A 26,778-nucleotide genomic window follows, 5' to 3' on the forward strand; every position below is an offset into this window, starting at 1 on the left:
TCCAATTTCGTTTCGTTTTTATAGTTCAAAATTTCGATTTTACTTGTCTTTACTACACTTGGAGGTCCGAGGTTTGATCCCAGTGTTGACCTAGACAGTTCCCCAAACTTTCCAGCGTTGTTTCCGTTTGATGCAGGAAGTGGGGATGGGTTGGCTGTGATGGGCAGCGTCTAGTTTTTCGGATGGAATATAAAACTGAGGTTCCGTGCACGCGTTGGCGTGCACGTAAAAGAACTTTTAAGTCAAGACCGTAACGTTGCTGTTTGGACCAAATTCCCCCTATAGCATAATGTATGGCAGGCGTATACGTACATCTTCATTATCCCGGTTGATACTGAACAGTTAGGCATTAAACTCCATTTGATTTTTTTTCTTCTCTTCATTACAATTGACACTCCCATACAGTATTATTTAGGCTTTGCCATATATCTATTGTAGTGAGAAAATTAAATATAGGTGCTTTGTTTCAATTCAAATATTTAGCCCCAAATCTTATCTGAACTAAAAGTTTACAGATATATTAGTAGCAATACTGTTTTGGGAGAACTTATATGCCCCCTCGCCCTCCCCCCACCTCCCAGATTCCTTGAACCGTCCATATTTCGGGCAATGTATTTCAGTTTTTAGGACACAAGCATCAGAGAAAGGAGAATGTGACCATATCTCATGGAAATATAATTAATTAAAAATAAACAACCATCACAACTTTGTGGAAATTTTTTTTTAGTTTGGCTGACAAAGAAATTTTTCGGGCAAATAGGCTCAGCCCCCCCCCCCCCCAAATGAGATTGGCCCCCTACACCCATGTAGCCTCTTACCTTTTGTTCAATCCGATTCAGTTTGTTGAATCAAATATTGTTTAAACTATTGTTTTCCCTCCCATCCGAACGACTGGGCATTGTCCTTCCAACCCACTCCCATCCCGTACCACTGACGGGGGGGGGGGGGGCGCATCGCGGTTGTCTTGTACATGTACATATCTAATCTGTGTAAGTGTAGTAAATGTGAAACTGAAACAAAAAGACTGTTAAAGAAACTGAATTTGATGTTTATATATGTTGTGACAGTGATGATGATAACGAGCAACTTTGATGACATTTAAAGTGCAGAGTAACTGCGTAATTTTGATTTTCAATAATTGTTTTACTTAAATAAATAATTAGTTTTTTTCTTATATCTATATTTGTTAGCAAATTACACAATTATAGATACGGTTTCAGTTCAAATGTTTGTAATTCGGCCTTAAATATCTGAACTAGAGGTTTACAGCCAACTGTAGTAAAAATAATGTAGGGTCTAATTGAAAGGGTATGTGGGTGTGGGTTTATGTTTTAGTGGAAAAAAAAATCACGTGGTTTCAGTGCGATTTACAAAACTACGAACAGAGTCCGGTGTCCATTACTTCATAGACATATTGCTCTACCAATGTCAACATATCTCCTTGCTAATCAGACTAGACGTTCCGCCCATAATTTCTGGGTGAACACCCATCATATCCTATTACCAGCATATCCTATGCTATTAACCAATAGCATATCCTTTGCCGAGGATGAAGGCATTGGGTGTTTTCGCCAATATTTAATTTTATGTCAACTTCACAATCGTTACTATAAATATAGCACTTACTTGAAAATTATAACAATTTTCATCTGGCCCTAAATCGAGTTAGTGCAAACAAATTAATTTGCTTGGAACTCTCTGGATTTGTGTTCCTGGTGTTATAAGCGTTCCAAAAATGTATAGTTTGTTTATTAGGGAGGAGCATGTAGCGGAATTGTGTTTCTAAGCAAGCTAGAGCCTGTCTAACGTCGTGGGTTTTCGCCGGGTCCTCCGGTTTCCTCCCACTGCTAATGACCCCTATGCACAAGTGGGAGGGAACCGGAGGACATGTAGAAAACCCACGAGGTTGGACAGAAATTCCAACGCCTTGTCACGTACAAACGGGGAATTGAAACCACGTCACTTGACTCATGACACAGACCTTTTGATTCCACGTATACACGTTAACCATTGCCCCCCCCCCCCATTCCCGTTCAAGAGGCAATCCTACAGTTCAGCTAGTCAAGACCGGGGGAAAAAGTGTATTCCTCACTGACTGAATGAGGGGTTTATTTGACAATTCGTTAGTCCTTTGCATTCCTAATGTAGTGCCTGATCCAAGTCGTCAACATTATGTACTGGTGGATCCCTCAGACGAAATTTAAGCCCGAAAATGTTCCAGACACGGCGGGCTCAGTTTTTCTGTCATCTCGAGATTTTTCTTCGAGTCTTTCTTTTCCCAGCATAACCTCAGACAAATGCTTTATCACTTACGTAAATGTGGATGCGAATGCGTCGAATTTATAAGGTTTCTACACCATTGATAGGGTTCCTTAAACGTGCAGATTTGGACATTTTCGCATATTCAACTTTTAAGTTTAAAATCTCCCGAACCGCTTGCTGAATTTCAAACCAAATTTGGTGGAGCTGTAGGCCTAATGCTGTTTTCCAATACAAACGACGATAACACAGATCAATTATAAAAAATGGAACTTACTGTGAGCACCAACATGCCGAAGTTACAATACAATATTGAACGTAATACAATACCACCTACGGATTTGAATAATTTTATAATAATATTTGATAATAAATGGTAAAGATGCATTCTGTATGGGCTAAATCTTCCTATTGCATGTTTTCATTTTGGCTTCAAATGTTATATACATTATTTTTTAGATATTTAATCCAATGACAAGCCAGTACAACCGGATGGCGGAGATATAAACGGGTTGAAATACGATGGCCATTTAGTGATTTAATCTGAAAATGGAGAAGCGAGACTGAGTCTCGAGTAACAAGTAACGTTCCTACACTAATGAACAATCTATGCCACACGGGTACCCTCCCATTTCGCCTACGTCCAATTTCGACTACAGCTTATAACAAACAGATTATATGGTCTGGTGGTTTTATTATCCCTACTTATATACCCTCTCCTCTCTATAGCTAAAATAGATTATTCCATAAAACATCCCATTTAGGCTACAGCGTATAACACATTACATCGAAACAAATAGAAACAAGAATAAAAAAAATATAAACAAATATTTCTACTTCCAAATTCCCGAATTTGAAAATAAACACAATATTTGTTATAAAGGAATTCTAATAAGATAACAAAAATTTTGATTGAATGATAGTCAACTTGAATAATAGAAACAATTCATCTTATATAAATGTAATCTCCAAATATTACAAATATTTGTCAAAACAAAAATGTACTCTTGAGTTGATATTTTTGTTTTGATATTAAAGAAAACAAGCTATAATATATAATGAATAAGCTAATTTAACAATAATCATTGGATTAATTACATCTCTTAATCAGTGGAACAGTTCAATGTTGATTAGTTGGGGGTCAGGTTTTTGAGGGTAATAAAATTTGGGTGTATTCCCACGAAGGCGCAAGAATCAAGAAGCTAGTTTGAAAAGCCCATCCGAATGTTTTTGAAATGATCACATTTTTACAACTAGGACAAAATATTAACCATCAAGGAAGAGATATAAATATGCTCAAATCCAAAGCCAGCTCCGTGAATTGAAAGGAAGACATGAGGAAGAGGAATTGACTTTAGTCGAGTATTTAGACAGGGTGTCTTATTTGGCGAAATTAAATTAATCTTTGTTATAGTGTAGTTATATTTTCATTTCTTATGCCAAAAATGATGCTAAAATGGTGTGTTCCCACTTAGCCGGCAGACTGTTAATCCTTTGATTGATCTTAAAACTATAGTCTGTTTAAAAGTAGTCACTCAAGAACTGTTCACAAGTGTTCAGCGTTAATGAGCTCTTAATCCCTCTTAATAAAATTTATTAACCAACAAATCAATGACATTTTGAACACAGTTCATGCCGGCGTTATGATTTCAAACATGAATTCAATTCACTATTCACCATTTCACAGATATTATTTGGTGGTACCAAAAGGCCTCGAGTTAAGAAATATCGACAACTTGATACAATAACTGAACATTTGAAAACACAGTTATTAAATGGCTCTTTAAGTGTAAATCGGTATGGAACAAATATTTCCTATTTAGTGGGGCTGTAAAATGATTGTTATGTTGTAAGGCATTTATTTAAATAAATATTAAATTTGTTAAAATCAATATATTTTTATATGTGTAAGCTATTTAATGTTATTTAATAAAAGTTAAATATGTTAAAATCAATACAGTTTTAGTCTTAAAAAAGATATGGACTATAGTTTATAACACCATTGTTCTAGGATTAACTCTGGATTAGCGGCAAAATTTGACATCAAAGCCTGCCGGCTAAGAGGGAATGCCCCGCTAAACTGTTGGTTAATTAGTTACATTGGGGATTATGAAAGTGTAAATTCTTATCATAACAATCTATAACACCATTGTTACGATTTTAATCCATTTTAATCCCTAGGAGCTGGATTCCCAAGAAGTCGTCGAAAACGACCTCGTTTAATCCGTTACGGTCAATAACTGCGCCTTCGTGGGAATAAACCAAAATTTGTAGTCGAAATGGGGTGTAGTCAAAATGGGACGTAGTCGAAATGGAGTGTAGTCGAAATGGGAGTGAACCGCCACATGTCTACAAACTTAAAACAGCGATAACGTCGCTCAGATTAAAGTAATTAGAATGAAGTTTTCAATATATTAATTTTGAATAATTTATTTTGGAACTATAATAGCAAGAACGGCAAGCTCTTTATCTAAATCTTACATAATGCATCATTGAGACGTTAAAGAACGAGGTGTTTTAATACTGGAGGATATAGGAATAGAAGGAACGCGTGTTAATTGTAATTAAGCAAATGTCGTAACATTAAATATTTATAAACTCAGTTAAAAGACTTGAAAGATTACCGAGATATCAATTCGGACATTAGTCAATTGCTACTTTTAACATGCAGAATTTAAATGTATGGCAAAATCTATCTTCTTGAAATCATCGCAGAAGATCAATCTTTGAAAAAATATATTTCCTTGCAAATCATAAAAAACTGCTCCATTCTTCTTGACATTTTTGACATTTAATGCAAATCAAACAACAAACCTTGATGTATTCTATAGATTTATTAAATAAAATCTCAGATGCTAAACTTATTTGATTTAGGTCGACGTATTGTCCACGGCGTATCGTCGGCTATACAGACTTAAAACCAGTAGGCTTGATAAATCCAGATGCAAGTATTATTAGGAGGGATATTATTTTTCTTTTAAAACCTTTTCTATAGACCACCATGTTTAGTTTCGTATAAACTAGCGATAGTATGGGCGAACGCTTGAATAAAATAGAATTGTCTTTTGAAACTTACACGCTTTGAAGGTTTACATCGTTACGTTTGCAACGTGAGAGGGAGACTTTGCTCGGACAGTGAGCGTTTTCACATACATGTTTTCGAATTCCAACTGCCCGTGGATCTTTTACGTTCATTATCAATTTGTACATGACCTTTTGATTTTTTGGTACCATCGATACACTTGTCTGTGTCATCTTTGTCAATTGAGAGCCGAGCTTGAAACTATGTATTATAAAGAATCGACGAACCTCTCGAAAACTGTTTGAAGGAGCCAAAGCTCTTTGATTTAGCTTAAAATAGAGTATTGAATTGGATTTAGCTAATGTGTTATTTCCATTAGTGATGGGGAAGCTTGATAGACGAATTCAGCAAACTCGATCTATTGATGAATTCAACTGATTCGCCACATGAGAAAAATATGTATTTTTTATATGCGTAGGCCTACGTTACGTATTAACGTGGACGTAGGTCGGTGTCAATTTAAATGCGCACTATTATATTCCTTATCGATTTTAGGCATTTTCGCAAAAGTAATCCCAATTATTACAGTTGCCAACCGATTGTGACACACTTTTTAGAAATCGATTTTAGTATTTTGGAGGCAGACCACCATTATTTCCCCATTGACTTCAATGTTAATTCTGGCCTCTTTGCCCACCTCCAACTTTTCCCCAAATTTTCGTTGGGCTGAATGCTTTTCACTACAGACAGAGGAACAAATAGTCATGTCTTTGCACTAAAATTTGTATGAGGTTGACCACCAAAATTTTGAGATACACATGTAAAAACATGTAACTAGTTGCCGTACATATCACCGTAGCCAACCTGATAACTCCGTTATCCTTCCGCCCCAAAATCATGAATATTTACAAAAACCTGGCAGAAAATGTTAATTCAAACCCTCTTCGTCCATTCTAGACCAAAAAATCAACAAAAATGGGCATGCAAAAGGGGAGAAAGGAGACACAGAGAGAATTGCTACAAATAGACGAACTACAATTTGTGGGGACCGAGTTGGTGAAGTTTAATGGTGGTCTGCCTCCTTTATGGTTTTATAAGTTCATATATCATCAAAATTCTTTTCTTTATAGCTTCACATTTATTTTTGCAACATTTTTATAATACAGAATCAAATTTTTAAAAAAAATTACTGCAGAAGGCCCACCTGTCAGGTCATTGACCAGGGCCCACACAAGTATGCGCCTATTTCTCTAAAATAGACTAATCTGATTGATGTAACAGTAATATTTACAATTTGTTGTAAAAAATACTATTTCAAATGGCATTTCTGTTAATATACAGCTCACATAATGTAAACTGACATATGGTTGTATTTTTACATTACGTTTGATGTAATCTAACATGTGGCCAAAGAGGGAATAACCGATGTGGCCACTATTTGAAAGTTAATTTACAATTTGCTGGGGTGGGTGGGGTGGTTGGTGCCCCAAAAATGTAGTTAGGTTCTTAGTATGTTACATAATAATAATAATAATAATAATAACTTTATTTCCTTATAAAACTACAAATATACATATGAAGACTCCAGGGGAAAAACTGGCGATGTCACGTTTTCTGACTTTTGAGTAAATGGAAATTTCCAGTTTAAACATTCATTTCTTCAGTTCAGAAGAGTTTGTTTTTAAATATTGCAAGTTTCTATGAAGAATCATGCATTTAGTGAGAACATTAATTAAGCTGGTGCACACTCCCATAGCATTGCTATGGTGTATTTTGGGCATTTGATTTGACTGACCATGGTTTGGACATCACCAGTTTTTCTCTTTTATGCCTTTCAAAAAACCCTCTGTAGAGAGTGGCATGTACAGTGCCGGACTGGTGGGTCGAAGGCCCACCTGTCAGGTCATTGACCAAGGCAGACACAGGTATGCGCCGAAAGGGCGCTACGAGCACGCCAAAGGCGCGCGAGCGTCTGGGGGGGGGGGGGGTTCTTCCATCAGGAAGATTTTGAAAATTGACAACCGCAGACCCATTTTCCAAGCATTTCAGAACAAAGCAGAAGAAGGCAAATTTTTGATTTCCTGTGTCCTGTCCTCTTCTTCCTTCCTTCTTTCTTTTCTTTCCTCCCCTCCCCTCTCCTTTCTTTCTCTTTTCTTTTTCCTTTTTTCTTTTTTTTTCTTTTTTTCTTTCTTTTTTTCTTTTTTCTTTATAGGCTTAGGCCCACTTTTTTTTAATGAGCTTAGGCCCACCTGTCACGGACAGGTAGACAGGTGGGCCCAGTCCGGCACGGATGTCCAATTGTTCCATACAATATTTATGGAGAAGAAAGAAGGGACCAAGGGGTAAAATCAGGGGAAGTATTCGAACAAAAGCATAAAATCACCAGTTTTTCCCATATGGTCTTCATATTATTTACAGACAAATGATCTAATAAAACAATCACTAAAATACAGATGTAATGTTACTATACGGCTTCCAACTAACTGCATCAATAGCTTTACGGCAAGTGAAATTAAATGTTCTTCTTAGAGGAAAGCCGCCTTTACTGCACAAAGACTAAACTAAACGGAAATGGTTCCAAGAGCTTCAGTCCTTCCCACAGAGTCAATGGTTAAAAAATAGACAATATGGTGGATGCTTACTGAATGACGGGTAATGGCAACTCCAATTTAATATTATAAATACAAAATACAAATATAGGTTCATGTACCAGGCCTGTAGGATGGAAACTAAGTGTACAGAATCTTTTACTAAACTAACGGACCGAGTACCGACTATATTTAAGATCTGAATGCTGCTAAGGGTGTCTGTGGTTTTTTTTAATACAAAATCGCGTATTAATAAATATGCATTTTAAGTGATTTGGAGGAGTTTTTACCAAATAAAAAAAGTTCAATTTTTATTTGAAGGCACATGACAGATTCTACAATATCTCTTTTGCGATGAATAAGTTCTTAATTTCTAAATCATCAATAAAAGAGAACTACATTTTATTTACTTGTAATATACACAACTAAAAACAGTTGTTTATGTGACTGTAACTCGTGGCTTACTGTACTCCAAACAATAGAGGGTTCGAGTCTTAAGATTTCTATTTAATTGTCTAACTATAGACACTCTGAATTTAAATTTGCTATTAAATTGGACACATTCAAGAACACAATATTTTTTTATATAACTTTTACAAATTGCAATTGTGTGCCCAAATTTTCCCATCCCCCCACCCCGCCAAGCCCCCCCCCCAGCTCTTACGCCTATGGTGCTGAAATATGTAGGGTATTACGTGAAGGCCTTGATAAGATAAAGCGAGATCAAGCCCTCTATTGAAGATGTGTATTCATATGCATTTACACCGTTTTGAATTTAAATTAACAAACTATGTGATATTACAAATCGGACACTGTATTTTAAGTATACTTATAACTGTAAATATACATATAATTTTAACAGTTTAATAGGGATCTTTTACGTGCACACCTACCTGTACACGGGACCTCAGTGTTTCGTCCCATCCGAGCGAGTAGACAGCTATCCTTGTCCGGCCCTCCGTCCTGCATCACTGACAAGGGGGAACCACGCCGGAAAGTCTGGATGAACTTTCTCGGCTAATGCAGGGATCGAACATTCGACCTCAAGGATAGCAAGCCAGCGTCTTACCCACTTAGCCACCGTGACCCCCCGATAAGTGGACTATAGTATAGACGAAGAGTAATGAAGCCTTAAAAGGTCTATCAATGTTAAAGTTCTAAAGAGATGTACAATTACACGCTTCCTACAATTGTACACAAATCCCGTAGTTAAACATGTTTGAATAGTAGAATTACCCATAAAAACAGTTAAAGTAAAACATACATGTACTTTTAACCGACAAAATTGTATCAAAAAAGAATACATGTAATAAAAATACAGTTCTAACTTGTAAAACTACACTTTTATTGTTAATTTACAAATTTCTTATAGTAATCTCATGTTACCTCACTAATACAGTAAATGTATTGTACAAAAATATGCAGTGGTATTTTTACAGCATTATGTTAAAGAAATTACATATTTTTCACTATAATTTTACATTTATTTTTAACAGTGAACAGCTTGCAGTGATGAAATTCAAAGTTTGAGCGACAAATGTCTCACTAAAATCCACCCAAATACATTCCTTTTCTATTGTGATACCTATCAGCGGCATTGTAAAGAATGTTCGCAGATGTTAGCAACAGGCGACATGTATCTAAGAAAAACCATTTAAATATTCGCATATAAATCCTATTTTTATGCTATATCGGAGTGATGGCCCCTTTTCTGTTGGTGTTCTGGGATCGATTGCTCAAAACTCATTTATTTTAACGATCCGTTCAACTCTAGAATTTCCTATACAAAACACTATAAAAATCTAGAGAATTTTTAGCATAAATCCGCAGGAAAAATTATAGGATTTGCATTACAGAAACTGTAGAATATTTGAGGTCATTATTTCCTACAGCCCCGAAAATTCTGTAAAATACTATAGAATTTCATCCTATAGAAAATGGGATAACCCCCAAAGCCCAACCCTCGAGAATGTTCTGTAGAAAATTACTATTACTTTCTGTTACTTTTTGCAAAGGGTATACTTCGACTGACAGCCGACTAATGCCATCGTTAAACAGATAAAGAAGCCCAAAACCTCCGAACGTCAAGTTAACGACATGTTAAAGTTAACGGAGCTTCCAACAACAGACTTTCTCTCCGTTAAAGATTATGATCCACTAACTCCATGTTAACGAATTGTTAAAAGTTAACGGAACTTTGAACAACCGGCCCCTGCTCTTTTGCAGGTTCTTCCCGATATTCCACATTTCTACGATGTTATCATCTATTTAACCCCAATCAAAAATACGGCGCATATCACTATACATGTACTCCGACTGCATGCTCGTTTTATAATGACCAAAGTCTGCATTTCAAAATTTTGATGGTCGCCATCACGATATTATTGATCGCTATTATAACATGTACGTGTCTGCTATAGTATGCCTACCACTTCATGAAAATCTGTTACCGCTTTCCATGATGGACATTCTTACGTGACGATACATCAAATCAGCAGAATTCGACACTTTAGTTTGAATTTAATTTCGTGAAAATTTGGGACTTCTCATTTAAGCCAACTTTCTGACAAATAATGACTGAGGCCGCTTGATTCAGAGTTGGACGAGAAAGTTCCTCGGGATATTCCGTTGTGGTTTATCTGTGTCGTTGGCCAAGGAGGCCATTTGCACACGTTGACGGGCAAACAAAAGAACTATTAGTATTCGAAATAAGAATAGTCCATATCATTGCCGCAATCAGGGCAAATTTTCTGTCATAGCACACATATGGGATATGCCCATCCTCATTAACAATCTTACTTTCCGAGAGAGAGAGAGAGAGAGAGAGAGAGAGAGAGAGAGAGGGGGGCTTAACGTCCACTCGACACAAACTAGGTCATTTCGGGACTAACACATAGTTTAATTTGATTTCAATAATTCGCTTGCGCGTAGGGGTCTTTAGCACTGGGAGGAGACCCGAGGACCCGGAGAAAAGCCACGAGGCTGGACAGGCGACCCTACTCCTTGCCACGTACAACCGGGGAATCGAAACCACGTCAGTTAACTAAATGACAGACCTTATGATACAGCGCGCACGTACTAACCATTAGGCCAACCAAGGCCCCTAATAATTAGAGAAGCCTAGTCGAAACGTCGTTCAGTAATAAGCAGTAATTGTATTCCATACAATTGTAACCAGCATATTTATCAATCCGGTCGTTACAGAAAAGTAGGTCGTTACACCCTATTTCATTTCGTGTTGAATAATAAGTCAAAAACAAAAGGTAGACTGTTTAATAACAGGAAAATAATACATCATAACCAACAAAAATCATCTTAATACATGTACAGCATAATATATATGTTCAAATAACTTTATTTATACACTTTGAACATTTTATGGGAAATGTCAATCTGATTAAAATAGAGATCTATATTTCGTTTCGTTTTCTTTTATACTTTAGATTGCCTATACACTACATGAAGAACTGACAATTTGTACTGGAAGGTCGTGTCAGGGTCGTACGAGCGACTTTTGACCCAATGGCGTCAAACATTGATTAATCAATCAGCGTTGACGTTTCTAGTGGTTTACCTACATAGTTCAATTGGCTAATCACTCACTTCAACCAAAACGCCGGTAATATAACAACTTTTTTTGAACTATAAAAAACGAAACGAAATAGGATCTGTGTTTTAATCAGATTAGGGGAAATGTGGTGGCATTCAACACCAGTTTCAGTTTGAATTAATCGCAACGACTATTATAATTACAGTCACTGGTATTCTAAACTGTAAATCATTTCGTCGCGAGACTTAAGTCTGGCGTGTATTGCAATTTTATTTTCAATGACAAAGTTTAAGCGGCGTTCAGTTGTCCATTAGTGTCTCGAAAAAAAAAAAAAAAAAAATTGGTCGTCGCTCTGGAATCGTACATCAATGTCTATTTTTATGTTTGACCAATCAGTGCAAGCTAAAATATCATTTTATCTGTCTTAAGCTCCCCGCCTTAAATTTGATTTTCATCCATGTGGAACGGATCAGCGATGGCAATACAAGAACAATCGCCCGTCAATTGATTGTACGGGCACACCCATAGCCGTGATTTCGGCAGCATCGCTACTTGTCAAAGAATTAATCGCTGTGGATCACCCGTGAGCGTCTGGTTTACTCATGGTCGTATGGTAATGTTATAGTAAAAGTGGTTTAGGTAGTTTTATGTCACCGTAAGCCAATAGGCAATCTAAAGAATCGCCACATATCGTCGCTGCTTTAGGAGAGGAATTAAACATACCTTGTTAAAACCACCCCCTGTTAATTCTTTCTAGCAGTCTTATTTTGAAATAATAACTTAGATACGAAATTTTAAAGCTAGCAAAATATACGCTTCCAATGATACCACTAAGAAACCGAGGATTTCAAAATTTGTTAATATGCCTTAATATGCCAGAATATTCAAATTTACATTGGTTTCAATGCATGCCACACCATCATCTCTATCTAGTAGAAATAATTATGTCGTTTCATACAAAACAGCCCGAAGCAGTCTTCATGAATTTAAAAGAAAATACATGTTTTACTTTTGACATAATAATATGTGAATGTTCTGGCTTGGCTTAGTAAGTTACACCAGAGTTAGAAATACAGAGTTAGAACGTTCTGACTTGGCTTAGTAAGTTACATCATAGTTAGAAATACAACAATGTCAGCCATTAAATATGACTTCTCGACCTTTATAACCTGATATACAATATTTGGGGAGCCACGTCATTCAATTTATTAAGCCATCTTCAATTGCGATAGCGTTAGGAAAACTATACAAACACGTGGACAACAACAAGAAAACCTGTTTCATTCAAAAAGGTTTGACAGATATATGTGTACAGTCTGGTTTGGTTTTAGTAAATTACATCAGAATTATAAATACAACAATATCAGCCTTAAATATGACTTCCTGACCTTTATAACCCAATAAACAATAATATTTGGAGAGACTGCATTTGCATTTAAAGCAATCTAAAATTGCGATAGGGTTACGAAAAGTTGACAAAAATGTGGACAACAGCAAGCAGACCTGTTTCATTCAAAACAGTTTATATAATAATTATTATTTACCATGACATATGACATTTTGCAGTCGTACCGACGTTATGTATTTAGTGTTTGAAGCTAGATAAATGTACACGGATATATTATCCGGGTGAAAGCTAGACTTTTATACAATATACAGACATATATATATATATATATATACACACACACACATATTATAAATATGCAATATATACAGGTATCATTATTATTATTGTCATCATAGATTTATATAGGTATGAACATTCATGGCAATATATATTAGAGTTAAAGGTTAGAAAAATCATAATTCATGTACATTTCAAATGATATTTAAATATAACAATAATATCACATTCATTTCTCATATCAATATTCCAGCTTAGCATCAGGAGATTACCCTGCGTGTGCTTTCGTCCAGCCTTGACAGCGAACGCTCCATTATATGTGCTAACTAGTTAGCGTAACGAGAGTATATTGGACAAATTAGCATAAAATTACTACTATCAAAGCAAAAATGTTCTAGTTCTTATTCGCCTTCCGTGATGGGTGGGGGTGCGACATTATCGGTTAATTAAATATTCATAACAAATTAAACTAAAGAAATATTACCATGAATAACCTTTTCTCGAAAACACTTATTTGTATAATCCTACACTCGTGGAAGTAATGAAATGAAATGAAATGAAATGGGGTTTAACGTTGTGACAAATGTTTGTTTACGACTGACTAACATGATGTAAGATCGGATGATTGATTTTTATCCCCGTAAAATTCAATCGCTTAAATGTTGTGCCAATCCTAATTATGACTTTTAGTTTTTTCATTACACCTGATATGTAAATTAATGAGAACATTGTATCTACCCTTGAGCATCCAGTCCCATTACACTATGTTTAACTGAACCGATCGCGGTGAAATATAATAAAACAATTAATATACATTTTGTGACTACAAACAATTAGTTCTGCTCACATATCCCAACATATTCTCTTAAATATGCAAACTACAACTTCCAGGTTTAAAATCATATCATTGAAAATGGTACATTAAAAAGATGATAAAACAGTTATCCCATTCGTGCGTGTTGTGATATAAAATTTATCAACACTAGTCAATAAAGTAAAAACAAAAAAACAAACTAACACGAAATATTAAAACGTCTGATACAAAATTAAATAGCATGACGGTTTTTTTTTATCAACCAATATAATTCAAATCCAAAATCGGCGTAACCAATCAAAACTAAACATTGCATTCGGCCCGGACCGTTATTCTCGAATTACACAGTCAATTTGTGTTTAAATCAAAAAGACGGAAATCTAAGGTTAAGCGCTTAGAACATAGGAAATTAATGCGGTTTCATGTAAGTTATCCCAGCAGAATTTAAACTCCCGCGAAAATATTGTACTGAATATAAGATCAATCAGTTTGAACAAATTTAAAACGTTTAAACATATGTTATCTAAATTATTAATTAGACATTAATTAATCTATCTAGACCATAATCAACTCTCGATGGCACATTATAGTGTGATCAATTCATGAAGCATCGAGTTATATTGATATACAAATTCAACAATTAATCTGGAACATATTATATATTACAATAAAGCGCCATTGAAATATTACTGAAACATTGACTATAACAAAGTCCCAAATGTTATTAATATAACATACGATAAATAAAACCGACTTAACTTCTTTCAGTTTTCTTGAAGACTTAAACAACTCTTATCTAAATCAAAACTATCTTTATAAATAATCAGATGGAGTCCTTGACATTCAAATTCGATTAACACACCGAATAATTTTTGCATTCACATAATGCAAAAGAAAAAATATTCCGACGGAATTTTTTGTCTTTTTCCCACATTCATTAAACAGATTATGTAAGTCATAAATATTAATGTCACACCATAGATGCATTTGGACATTCACATTCAAAGACGAATATTTTCACAGAATTATTAAAGCACGTACACCTTAATTGTCATTAATTATTAAAGCACGTACCATTATAACAATTTAAACATTTGTCATATCAGTATTTAATTTAAAAAAAGTAATGACATCCAACACTTGCAATGGAAAGCCCAAAAAAAAAACACATTTTCACTCAAGCACACAACAAGTTATTGTTAAAATAATTTAATGATTTTTTTTGGCTTAAAGATTTAGTACACTTGCAATAGTGGAGTCGGAATGGGAAACGTAATAAGATAGCGGACTTTCCCCGCATTTGACCCAAAGCCCACATTTATCTAATAAAACAAACGTTTGTCTTGAAAGCGCTTACATCTGACCATAAGTGGGATGGATGTTAGCGACAGCACATAGCCTACAATAAGGGATACTGAATAATCGCCACAATCCATTTCAGATTTTCAGCAGGCATTGTATTACCAAACGCCCCAAATCCACAAGCAAGCCATCACAATCGTCACAAGACAAACGAATTCCGAATACGAAACAAACCAGTTCTTTACAAGTTGCGTCATCCCACATTATTAATATTTACGAAGGGCATCAAACCTCAGTTGGTCCGAGTTTTTCGCCAACATCATTCGGTAAGAAAGGATATACAGGCCTGTACACCTTTTCTTGTCGTCCGATATGAGTGAGGCCCACATCCGGCGGAAGTAGAGCTACCGGAAACATTGGTTTATATGACGATTCCTCGATACACGAATTACCATCTCCTCCATCCTGTGGGTGTTTACTTTTTCGCGATTGTCCCCGCGATTGGCCTTGATTCTGACTTTGAGCCTTATCCTTATCTTTTATCTGTCCCAATTTTGACCGTGCTAGTCAAATCTGCGACGTCTCTGTTGTGTCGGTCGGGGGTCGGAAGAAGCGCCTACTTCCGTCACGACAGAAGTTATATCGCACAGTGATATTTCTGGTGACACTACAGCGTCTATAAGTATGGTTTCCATCCTCAGAATAATCAATGTACTCCTTGCTTTCTGGTTGAACACATTTACATGGACACATAGAGAATAAAATACGAAACTCTCGTTTAAACTTCTCCTGCAAAAGATAATATAAAATGTTTATTTAAACATACATATTATACAAGAGCTAAATCTGCCTATTGCAGGTCATTCTTTAGGCCTGAAATGTTATCTAAATTTTTAATTAGGCATTAATTAACTTATCCAGATCATAATCAACTCTCGATGTCATCACTAGCCTGCGATATTTACTGGATTGGAATCCGATCTGCTGTTCAACGCTCATTAATGACAAATCAAAAAATAGATAGTCAAGACTATGTTTATTATCGTACCAACTTTGGTAATGATGATCGAGTCTAGACCTAAAATTCAATCTCTAAATTCTCGGGTCAGAGGGGATCAATTTGACTGAAATTTTCAGCAAATCCCCTTTACATTATCTAGTTTTTAACCGTCACAGTGAGAACTGTCAGCTCTTTATCTAATCTCCTATAATGTATCTGTAATCTTTAATTATTCCGAGTAACACCCAATACTGTACTGATGTGACGTTACGTGGATATAACGCTAAAATCAGACCAATCCCAGCGCAGAAACGATATAACCGGATTTTACTGTCTTATCAGAATCAGAGATCAAAGGGAAAATATTAAACTAATCTAACTACCAAAGCCTGCCACGCAATTAACAGACAGCTATACATTAATTTAAATTTCAAGAAAACACCCGTTAAAGATGTAACAACCCGAAAGGTTTTGACCACCCAGTATCTGAGCCCCTGCAGTTGATGGGTTAGGGAATGGAATTGAACTGACAGTCAGGATGTTTAGTGCGAGAGAAAAAAAGTACTGACCCTGTATAGCTATCGATAGTGCACGTAAAAGACCCTTTAGCAGTTGGAACAGGAAATAGTTGGTATGTATTAATATTGCTAGAGTTTTTTCTCTTATAATTAATGATAGCATTATATTGTATTAATTAATATCTCTGGCAAATTAGTAGATTCAGATTCACATATTTGTACTTAAATCAAGTTCGCGAATGAGTGACACATGGTTAGGTAAAAAAAGAGTTATAATGTGGTAAACATTCAATTCTAGGTTCATAACAGGTATCTCATGGGAAGTTTCTCCAGTAAATTTCCATTACCATATATAAGGGTGGGTTTCGACGTCATTAGCCTAAATTGACCAATCTCTTTGATTATTTACATCATAATTTGACCGATTGGATAATTGAACGTCAAAACCCAAGCGACAAAACTATCATTTGTGTGAGCAATCGCCAGACAGCAGCGAGTCTGGATGGCTAGTGTTTGAGAATGACTTTAGTATTGTAATCTATACTATGCTTGTATCCATGTATCCGGCTATGTTGCATTGTTATTCCTGGTAAGACAAACGCCTTAACTAACTAAGAAAACAGTAAGAAAATACACAACGTGAAGGGGGAGAAAGACAACAGGTGAAAATACTAGACGATCACAAGGCTACTAAAATATGTAGTAAGAAAAGATGCATGGGTCGTACGTAGGATGTGGCGACCGGTTCGAGAAGTTCTGCTCTCCACGTCTGACAGAAGGCCCATGGTGCTACATATTTGACTTGGTTTCCGTGACTAGAATCGACCTTCAAGGGAATCTAGAAGAATACATATTTGATTTGGTGAACGTGAGTAAAAGATCGAGTACCCTAGACGAAATATGGAAGAAGAAAACCCGTAGACCAGTACCCCAAAGAAATCTGGTGGAGAAACAAATTGGTGGAAAAACATCTGGTGGAAGAACAATTTTTGGTGGAAATATTCGCAGAATTGTTTAAATCCATTTTTTTGGGGGAAAATTGAATATGGCGTTGTTTAACAGATCAAAAAATGTTAATGCAAGGTTAAAATCTGATTAAAATACAATAAATGTTAAAATGCAACTGTATAGAGAATAAAATATAGTCATATTTTGATAGGCAGATTTATAAACAATATAATATCATTAGTTAGGTATGTATACTATCAGGTTAACATGACCTGTAGTAAGTATGGTAAATTTGAGTAATTCAATTGAAATTAAAGTGGGTCTGAGTAGTTTAAAAAACATTTCTTTTTATATAAGTAAGGAATAATCATACGAAAACGGAAAAGGGAAATAAAATAAAGAATTAATGTTGTCTCCGGATCAAAGTGGGAAGAGGGCAGAGCTAAGGATAGGGGCATGTTTCTACTTTGATTCGTTAAAATGTGTGTTTTTGTGTCGTTCGTATATGTGGTTAGCTAATTAAAGATAATATAGTTTTGAGGCTCTAGTCCAAGTTTCAAGATTATGGTTTTAGTCGAGTAAGACTAAATTAGGTAATTTAGCTTTTGAATAAAATGCTAGATTGCTAAAAGAATTGTGTTATTGTTTTGTCCATGTGTTCAGGTAAGTAAAGCTAATGTAATTTTGAAACCCTTAGTCCAAGTTTCAAGATTATGGTATGTTAACTTTTAAATAAAAAGTTGGGTTGTGTAAAAATCCCATATATGTCAATCTAAGGATGTAGGTATAGTTTTTCCCGAAAACCCCCCCACTAAAATTGATGACTCGTTAATCGCAAAGGCATTAATACGAGGTTAAGGTGAGAATAGGACATTTTTTTTAGAAAAGTGATAGATTATACAGTATATTTTATCCGTATATAATTTTGCGTAATTAAATTTTGCTTTAGACACGTAATATAAACGTTAAATATACATTTGCTAAATGTTATTTTGTCATGAATAAAATTTTGCTTTAAATTGTTCACGCGAGGTGGCAAGAATCTGTAATTTGACATGTCACATTCTACTCTTTCGTCTTGTTAGTATAAACAATAGTTTTCATACTATGTTAAAGTTGAGGTGTGTGAAAGTCACGTGATGCAATAATATATAAGTCTGCCGGATTTAGATTATTTCCTAGATTGGTCGACCTTGACTTTTGATCCCACCTCAAAAATTTTCCCCAAGTGATCATGATGGGTCATTTTTTTCTGGAGTACCTAGTGACCCCACCTTTTATTTGAGACCAAGTTTGCTTTGACGGGACTCTTTTCCAGTAAAACACATCAATCTGTGTTTATCCGGCAGACTATATAGGATATAGTTAATTAAAAGTTAGGTATATCTGCGTCTCGATTTTGACAATTGCCATAAACTTAGTGTTAAATTGTACGATAAACGTGATGACTTCGACTTTCCTATTGTTAACTTTTCATTTATTAGTAGTAACATGTCGATATGGGGTGTTTGTGTCTCAGCTAATTCGTTACGCGAGAGCTTGTTCATTTTATTCTGATTTTTTAAGTAGATCGAGGCATTTGTCATCTAAGCTTCAACTACAGGGATACTTGCGAACTAAACTTATTAAAACCTTTAAAAAGTTTTATGGCCGTCATATTGACTTGATTGGTAAATATAACATGTCTTTCTCGGCTATTATTCTAGATATATTTTATTGACTCGTATACTATCTCCTTGATAATATCTGTCTACTACATCGTTAACACTGTTTATCACGTGCATCTTGCATACCGATAGTCCATTGGCCAATCACGCTATTTTACCGAGATTTCGCCTAATAGTTTGGATGCAGCTATGGCGGGTGTGGCGCCAGGCAGGGTAAGATCTTCCGGACACCTGTTACCACTGTTTGTCGTGTATTTTGTACACGGTGAACAGTCCATATGCTGATTACACTATTTTGCCTATACGGTTTTCTTTAGGACTTCGAATTTTGTCTAATGGTTTGGATTGTTCGTACTTGGTTTTATTTTATTTCTACCACTGGGTGGGTTACTCTGCTGGTGGATATTTTATGTCCCCGAGGTTACCTGAAACCCAGTAGCTTTATAGTTACATGTTAAGTACAAATAACCAATATATACGGCTGGGAGGCAGTTTGATGGTACAAAAACTGCTACGATACCCCCAAGGGCACGAGGGTAATCGGTGATATATCCCAAAATACTAGTAAGAGTATGGGAGATATTCTTCGTTCAGGTGCCTGTAATCTTTTAAATTCCTCGTATACTTCATTAATCTCAACCCAACCATGGTCTGTCAAACTAACTGATATTTTGCATTTTTCACCAGATCAATATAATTGTTATATGTCTAAATCTACGTCTAATAATTGTAAAACTTGTCCTATTTTGAATAGTAATAATTTTTTTACAAGTTCATTAACAAAGAAAACATATTTTACACGTGGGTTTGAGAAACTAAATTGTAAAACCTCCAATATTATCTACGGTATAGAATGTACACTCTGCGGACTGGTTTATGTTGGCGAAACTAAAGGACCTTTACATTTACGCATTAACGGTCATCGTCACAATATTAATAAGGGTAGTAGCCAGATTCTTTATATACGTTTTAACCAACCTGACCACTCTATACTATCTATGAGGGTGTCTATATTAGAGAAAATTTACCACCATACCAACAGCCCTACATTGAGTACTCCCTTTCGCAGAAGCCGAGAGGAATACTGGAAACGTACATTAGGTACTACCACCCCTTACGGGTGCAATGACAATGTGTCTAGTATTGGAAATTTGTCTAGTCCTGCGTGTAGCAATGTTAATGTCATGACGTTATTCCCAAAGTTTCTTCGTCGAAAACGCAGTCATGGACATCGTCTCTACAGACCACCCAAGCTTAGCACTATTACACTTGATGCCCCTTTGGAAATTATCAAAGAACCACTAGGGCCACACCATATCCGTACTAAATTATATTCGATTCCATTTACTATTTTGAAATTACTTAAATCTGAATGTTTGGATTCAAATTGTACTGATCCTGCATCCACTGAATAAGGGTTGTATCCATTGTTCTTAACATTGCCCATCGTCGTTTGGACATTTCGACTGCGCCTGATGTGTCTAACACCACCAATAGTTCATTTCTAAAACTGAAATTTGCTAATAAAGGCATTGATGCTATCGGGTTAAGCCAAATATTACACCATAAGCAGGTCACAGCACACATCCCTCCTTACTTCAAAACTGTTACTGTTCCAAGGATTTCTTATACGTATACTAAACCCATTGCATCCAAAATATTTAATTACTGAAACGCATTATCTAACATCAATGCAAAAGAATTATATGATAACCCTCTACCCTGTTCTTGCTCTACGTCGTCCTTCATTTACCAACCAGCTGGACATGTAGTCACTGGTGATTTAAACATAGTCCAGAATAATAAGTTACGTGAGATTTTGTCTAAAGGACCCAAATACCGGGAACCGCAACCATTTTCATGGGATCAAAATTTCAAACTTATTATGGATGCCGTAGAGGACTACGCTAGATCATGGGCCAAGAGGGAAGATGTTATCTCTGATACTCTCTCAGATTGGACTAAGACTATCAGTCGTTTACTTAAACGAAGAATTTATATGCAACGTTTGTTAGTTGACACTAGGCCTAAATCTATTTTCAATAATGTTAGCATTGTTGAAAATATCAACGCCTTACATGACAACAGGGGCGAATCCAGGAATTTTTGCAGGAGGGGGTTTGCCAGGTTCCTGAGACAATGTATCTCCCCCCCCCCCCACATGGTCTCTATCGCCATTTTGGCGTATATACATACACATTGAGCTTTTTAAACAGAGAAATTCAACACCTCGTTTGACGTCAATTTTTATTATGAATTAAAACAATAACATTGTGATTCAATTTCATGGATGCAAAGCATTCATCGTGATATCACATAATGTCTATATCATTATCTCGTGCTTTAAGTGCCCATCCTATCCCACATCTGACGATAAAGGATAAAGCACACGGCCGAGAAACTTTTCTCATAAAAAGTGTTGATTTACAAAAAAAATAATGTCATTGTACCGGCTGACAAAGCGTCCAATAAGTTAGTGTTTATATGTAAACGATATTATTATGACTGCCTGTTCAAAGAGCTTAATTTCGGGAAATCAATCGACAGTGTTACGTATAAACGCCCTACTCTTAATAAGGATGAAATTATATCCAATCACAGATCTGTACTCACTTCATTTGGTACTCCATGTGGAGATACCTATACAGATCTGGCCTTGTTATATTGGATACCTAAACTACATAAAAATCCCTACAAGCAACGTTTTATAGTAGGTTCATCCCGTTGTTCCACAAAACCACTTTCAAAAGTATTGACATCTATACTAACCGCAGTGAAAGACGGTATTCAAAAATACTGTGACAAAATATACTCTCGTAGTGGCTTTAATCAAATGTGGATATTACAAAATTCCAAAGAATTACTTGATGGTTTGCAATCTAGATCACTTGCTTCAAACTCATCTATACAAACGTTTGACTATTCTACTTTGTTAAATAAAATACCCCATAGTAAATTAAAAGCTCGGTTAAAAGACATTATTCACAGTGTCTTTTCATCTAAATCGGGAAATGTTAGATATCAATAGTGATTCTAAAAATAAATTCACCGCCAACAAGATAATTTAGATGTTGGATTTTTTAACTGATAATATATTTGTTGAATTTGGAGGGGAGATTTATCAGCAAGTGGTAGGTATCCCCATGGGCACCAACTGTGCACCTTTGCTTGCTGATTTGTTTCTCTATTCCTACGAAGCCGATTACATACAGGCACTCGGAAATCAAATAAACGATTAGTCAAGACATTTTAATTTCACTTATCGATATATCGATGTTGTTCTATCACTGAATAATCAAAAATTTAGTGACATGTAGAATTCATATATCCTGATGAGCTCGAAATTAAAAACACTACTGACAGTGACAATTACGCTTCCTACTTGGATATGCGTCTCGATTTTGACAATTGCCATAAACTTAGTGTTAAATTGTACGATACACATGATGACTTTGACTTTCCGATTGTTAACTTTCCATTTATTAGTAGTAACATTCCGATAACACCAGCCTATGGAGTGTTTGTGTCTCACCTAATTCGTTACGCGAGAGCTTGTTCATTTTATTCTGATTTTTTAATTAAAATTTAACTTCATTTAATTATTAATAAACTTTGATGTGTCTCTTTAATTATAAATCTCCAAACTAACTTTGACCTCTTGAGATTATAATTCTAAAACAAAAACGGAAATTATAAAATTATAATCTCAAGAGGTCAAAGTTAGTTTGGAGATTTATAATTAAAGAGACACATCAAAGTTTATTAATAATTAAATGAAGTTAAATTTAAATTAAAAAATCAGAATAAAATGAACAAGCTCTCGCGTAACGAATTAGGTGAGACACAAACACTCCATAGGCTGGTGTTATCGGAATGTTACTACTAATAAATGGAAAGTTAACAATCGGAAAGTCAAAGTCATCATGTTTATCGTACAATTTAACTCATCGAGACGCAGATCCAAGTAGGAAGCGTAATTGTCACTGTCAGTAGTGTTTTTAATTTCGAGCTCATCAGGATATATGAATTCTACATGTCACTAAAATTAGTATTATTCAGTGATAGAACATCATCGATATATCGATAAGTGAAATTAAAATGTTTTGACTAATCGTTTATTTGATTTTCCGAGTGCCTGTATGTAATTGGCTTCGTAGGAATAGAGAAACAAATCAGCAAGCAAAGGTGCACAGTTGGTGCCCATGGGAATACCTACCACTTGCTGATAAATCTCCCTTGACCCCCAAAACATACAGAAATTTTATAACCCTTTACCATAGAATAACATCATTTACAGATTTGCATGGGGCCACCTACCTAAATTTAGCACGTTGATACACCAGCATGCAGACAGACAAGAAAAATATGAATAGGTTAGACATCAAAATTATCATCCTATACTAAATACTATGGGAGTTATAGGGGATTATTTAAAAGGGTGACCCAGGTTCACCCGCTAGATTCTGGAAGAGGACATCCTAGGCTACTAACATCAATCATAAAAAACTTTGCATACAATTTCCAGGTTCAGACATAGTTCTGTTGGACTATTAATTGGGCTGCAACTATTGAAATATTGAGATTTGTGCAATATACAGATCACATTTTTCTATAGACTATACATGTAATAACGAAATATCTCTACAGAACCAACTAAAGGCCAATATACACGAGCCCACCTTTGAGGGCAATAGAGACTTTTGGCAAGCGTAAATTCCTGTTACGTATCGCGTATCCGTATCTATTTTGCGTGTGACGCCACCAATATGTGTGTATTTCTCATACGTGTCACAGCACACGCATACAACAGCACGTATCGAGCACCGTTCATACGGAAAAGGTCCTTATAACATCGCCGTCTTTTTACCGTTCTTTTTGCTACTTTTAGATGGAGAAATGTTGTGCCATAGCATTTTATTTTTTAATCTATGTGTATCCTAGAAACAACTATAAAGACTGGAATCTAATCAGTTTTTCTCGGATTTTTCATACTTTTCCTGTCTGTGTGCTTGCTAGTTGATCTAGGTGCCTAGCCTACAAATTCCTGGAAGGAGTAAAGTCGTTCGACAGTCGCTGAGCTATTAAAAAAAATAATGTCGAATCTTATTAAAAATCTCCGACTTCGACTCTACAGCAATTTTAGGTTTCACTAATGTATCATTTCAGAAAGTTTATACCCCTTTACCATAGAATAACATCATTTACGGATCTGCATTGTCCCACCTCCCTAAATTTAGCACGTAGATCAACCAGCATGCAGACAGAAAAATATGAAAATTCCGACAAAAAACTCATCAAAAATAATTATTAAATGCCTGTCTTTATCATGGTTAAAATCAGATCAAATATACTCCTTCGTGTTCTAGGATACACAAAGATTCATAAAAACGCAATCTGATTAAAATACAGATCTATATTTCGTTTCGTTTTTTTTATACTTTCGATGGCCTACACTACATGAAGATCTGACAGGTTGTAACGATAGATCGCGTCAGAAGTCATACGAGTGGCTTTTGACCCTATGACGTGCAAAACACGCCTAAAGCTCGTCGTAACCGACCGTTTCATTGGCTAATTCCTCACACTATTCAGAACACGTCAATGATAATAACTTTTCCAGATCCTAGTGTAGTAAAGACAAGTAAACGAAATTTTGAACTATAAAAACGAAACGAAATAGGATCTGTGTTTTAATCAGATTGATAAAAACGCAATTGCACAACATTTCAGCGTCTAAAAGTAGCCAAAAAGGCGGGAAGAAGACGACGATGTTATATGATCTTTCCCGTATGAAAGCTGTTTGATGCGTGTTGCCGTATCCGTGTTATCACGTATGAGAAATATACACGCAATACGGATATGCGATACGTATGCTTTTGTTGATTGTAGGATCCATTTTTATACGCCCACATTTTCATGTGGACGTACATTGTCGTCGCCTCTGTCCGTCCGTCTGGACGTCCGTCCGACCGTCCACAATTGTTTGTGAACAGTCTACAGGTCACAATTTTTAACCGATTTCAATGAAACTTGAAATATAGGTTTATCACCCTAAGATCTCGGTTCCTTTCGATATTGGCATGTATCAGACCCTAACTTCATGGATTATGGCCCCTGATTGTACGAAAAATCACGTTTTTAGCTTGTGAACACTGTAGAGGTCACAATTTTTATCCGATTTAGTTTAAACTTGAAATGTATGATTATAACCTAAAGATCTCGGTTCCTTTCGATATTCGCGCATATCAGAACGTAACTTCCTGAATTATGGCCCCTGATTGTACGAAAAATCGCGTTTTTAGCTTGTGGACCCTATAGAGGTCATAATTTTTATCCTATTTAAAAAACCGTATTATTATATCACCGTTAAACCCTAAGACCAAAACGAAGCAATTATACTTACGTTACATAAACCATATATAAATGGATTATAACAGGAGTTACTCATCGCAAACCAATTAGAACATAACCATATAATATTCATGTAGTGATAGCTGTAATAAGAACCACACATGCAGATAATTAGTCCTAAAAAGCATAAAATAAGGATTACAGGTAGTGAGACATGCTATAAGATCAATACTAAAGATAATTTGTCCTTATTATATAGATTACAAATAAAATGTTATTCAATTATCATACCAAAAAAAAAATCTTTTAAATTTACCCCCTCCCCCGAAAGTATACAATTGGTGGGCTCTCGTCAAAAGCAACTACAGTACAAATGTATACGGTAGAGAGTTTAACGGAAGTCCCAGTTTTCACGGAGCTTCAGGAAAAGCATATACACATCGAATGCCAGAATGTGACGAAAGAGTTTCAACTTAAATATAGAGTCGTTTGGAAATGAATAGGGGTTACGTAATATTTTAAGTACGCCCGTCTCTAAATTTTCATTGAGTGACCTGTTAAATGCGTTTATTTTATATTTGTTAACGTGTCTGGGTTAAAGACATTTTTATCCAGGAAGAGAGTGACTGCCAGTCCAGCTGAGGGGATAGAATAAAGTGTTCTGATGTGCATTCCACACATTGTTAAAGATACATTAACAATGCATTTAAGATGTAAGAACTAAATCTGCCTAATGCAGATCTTTCGTCTGGCCTCAAATGTTATATAAATAGTTAGACAATTATAGTCCGGCAGCAGGTCGACAAACCTGGAAATATAGCCCACCTAAAGTTTTTTGATGGATTATATATCTTCAGATTGTCCCAAATCGTGTTTGGACGGTTGATTAGGAGCATGTCACGACGAATTGCTGAATGTCTGAGGATTGGTGGAGCAATTACTCATTATTAAGACAAAAATCTAAAACGTCCATTTTCACTTTTGACAGTGTATCTCTTTGCGAGTGAAATGGGCCCATCAGATAAGCCGCCCATGTGAACTATTTATGTTCATGTGTAGACAATTGGCCTGTTATTAACATACACTGGTTACCTCTAATAAAAACAGAAGTGCATTTCCGCAGGATTTGTGT

At 35.7% G+C, this 26,778-nt stretch overlaps 1 protein-coding gene across 1 annotated transcript in view; it reads right to left on the reverse strand.

The window, feature by feature from the left end:
• Window positions 1–15,099: 15,099 nt before the first annotated feature.
• Window positions 15,100–26,778, reverse strand: part of LOC126809899 (tachykinin-like peptides receptor 99D) — a 156,689-nt gene continuing 145,010 nt past the window's right edge. The window contains exons 3-4 of the mRNA XM_050534762.2: window positions 25,699–25,789; window positions 15,100–15,951 (exon numbers count right to left, since the gene is read on the reverse strand). Coding sequence (XP_050390719.2) covers window positions 15,730–15,951; window positions 25,699–25,789 — 313 coding nt within the window. The 3' untranslated portion in view covers window positions 15,100–15,729. The remainder of the gene's footprint in view (window positions 15,952–25,698; window positions 25,790–26,778) is intronic.

This window comes from Patella vulgata, chromosome 1 (assembly GCF_932274485.2).
Source record: "Patella vulgata chromosome 1, xgPatVulg1.2, whole genome shotgun sequence".
NCBI lineage: Eukaryota > Metazoa > Mollusca > Gastropoda > Patellidae > Patella > Patella vulgata.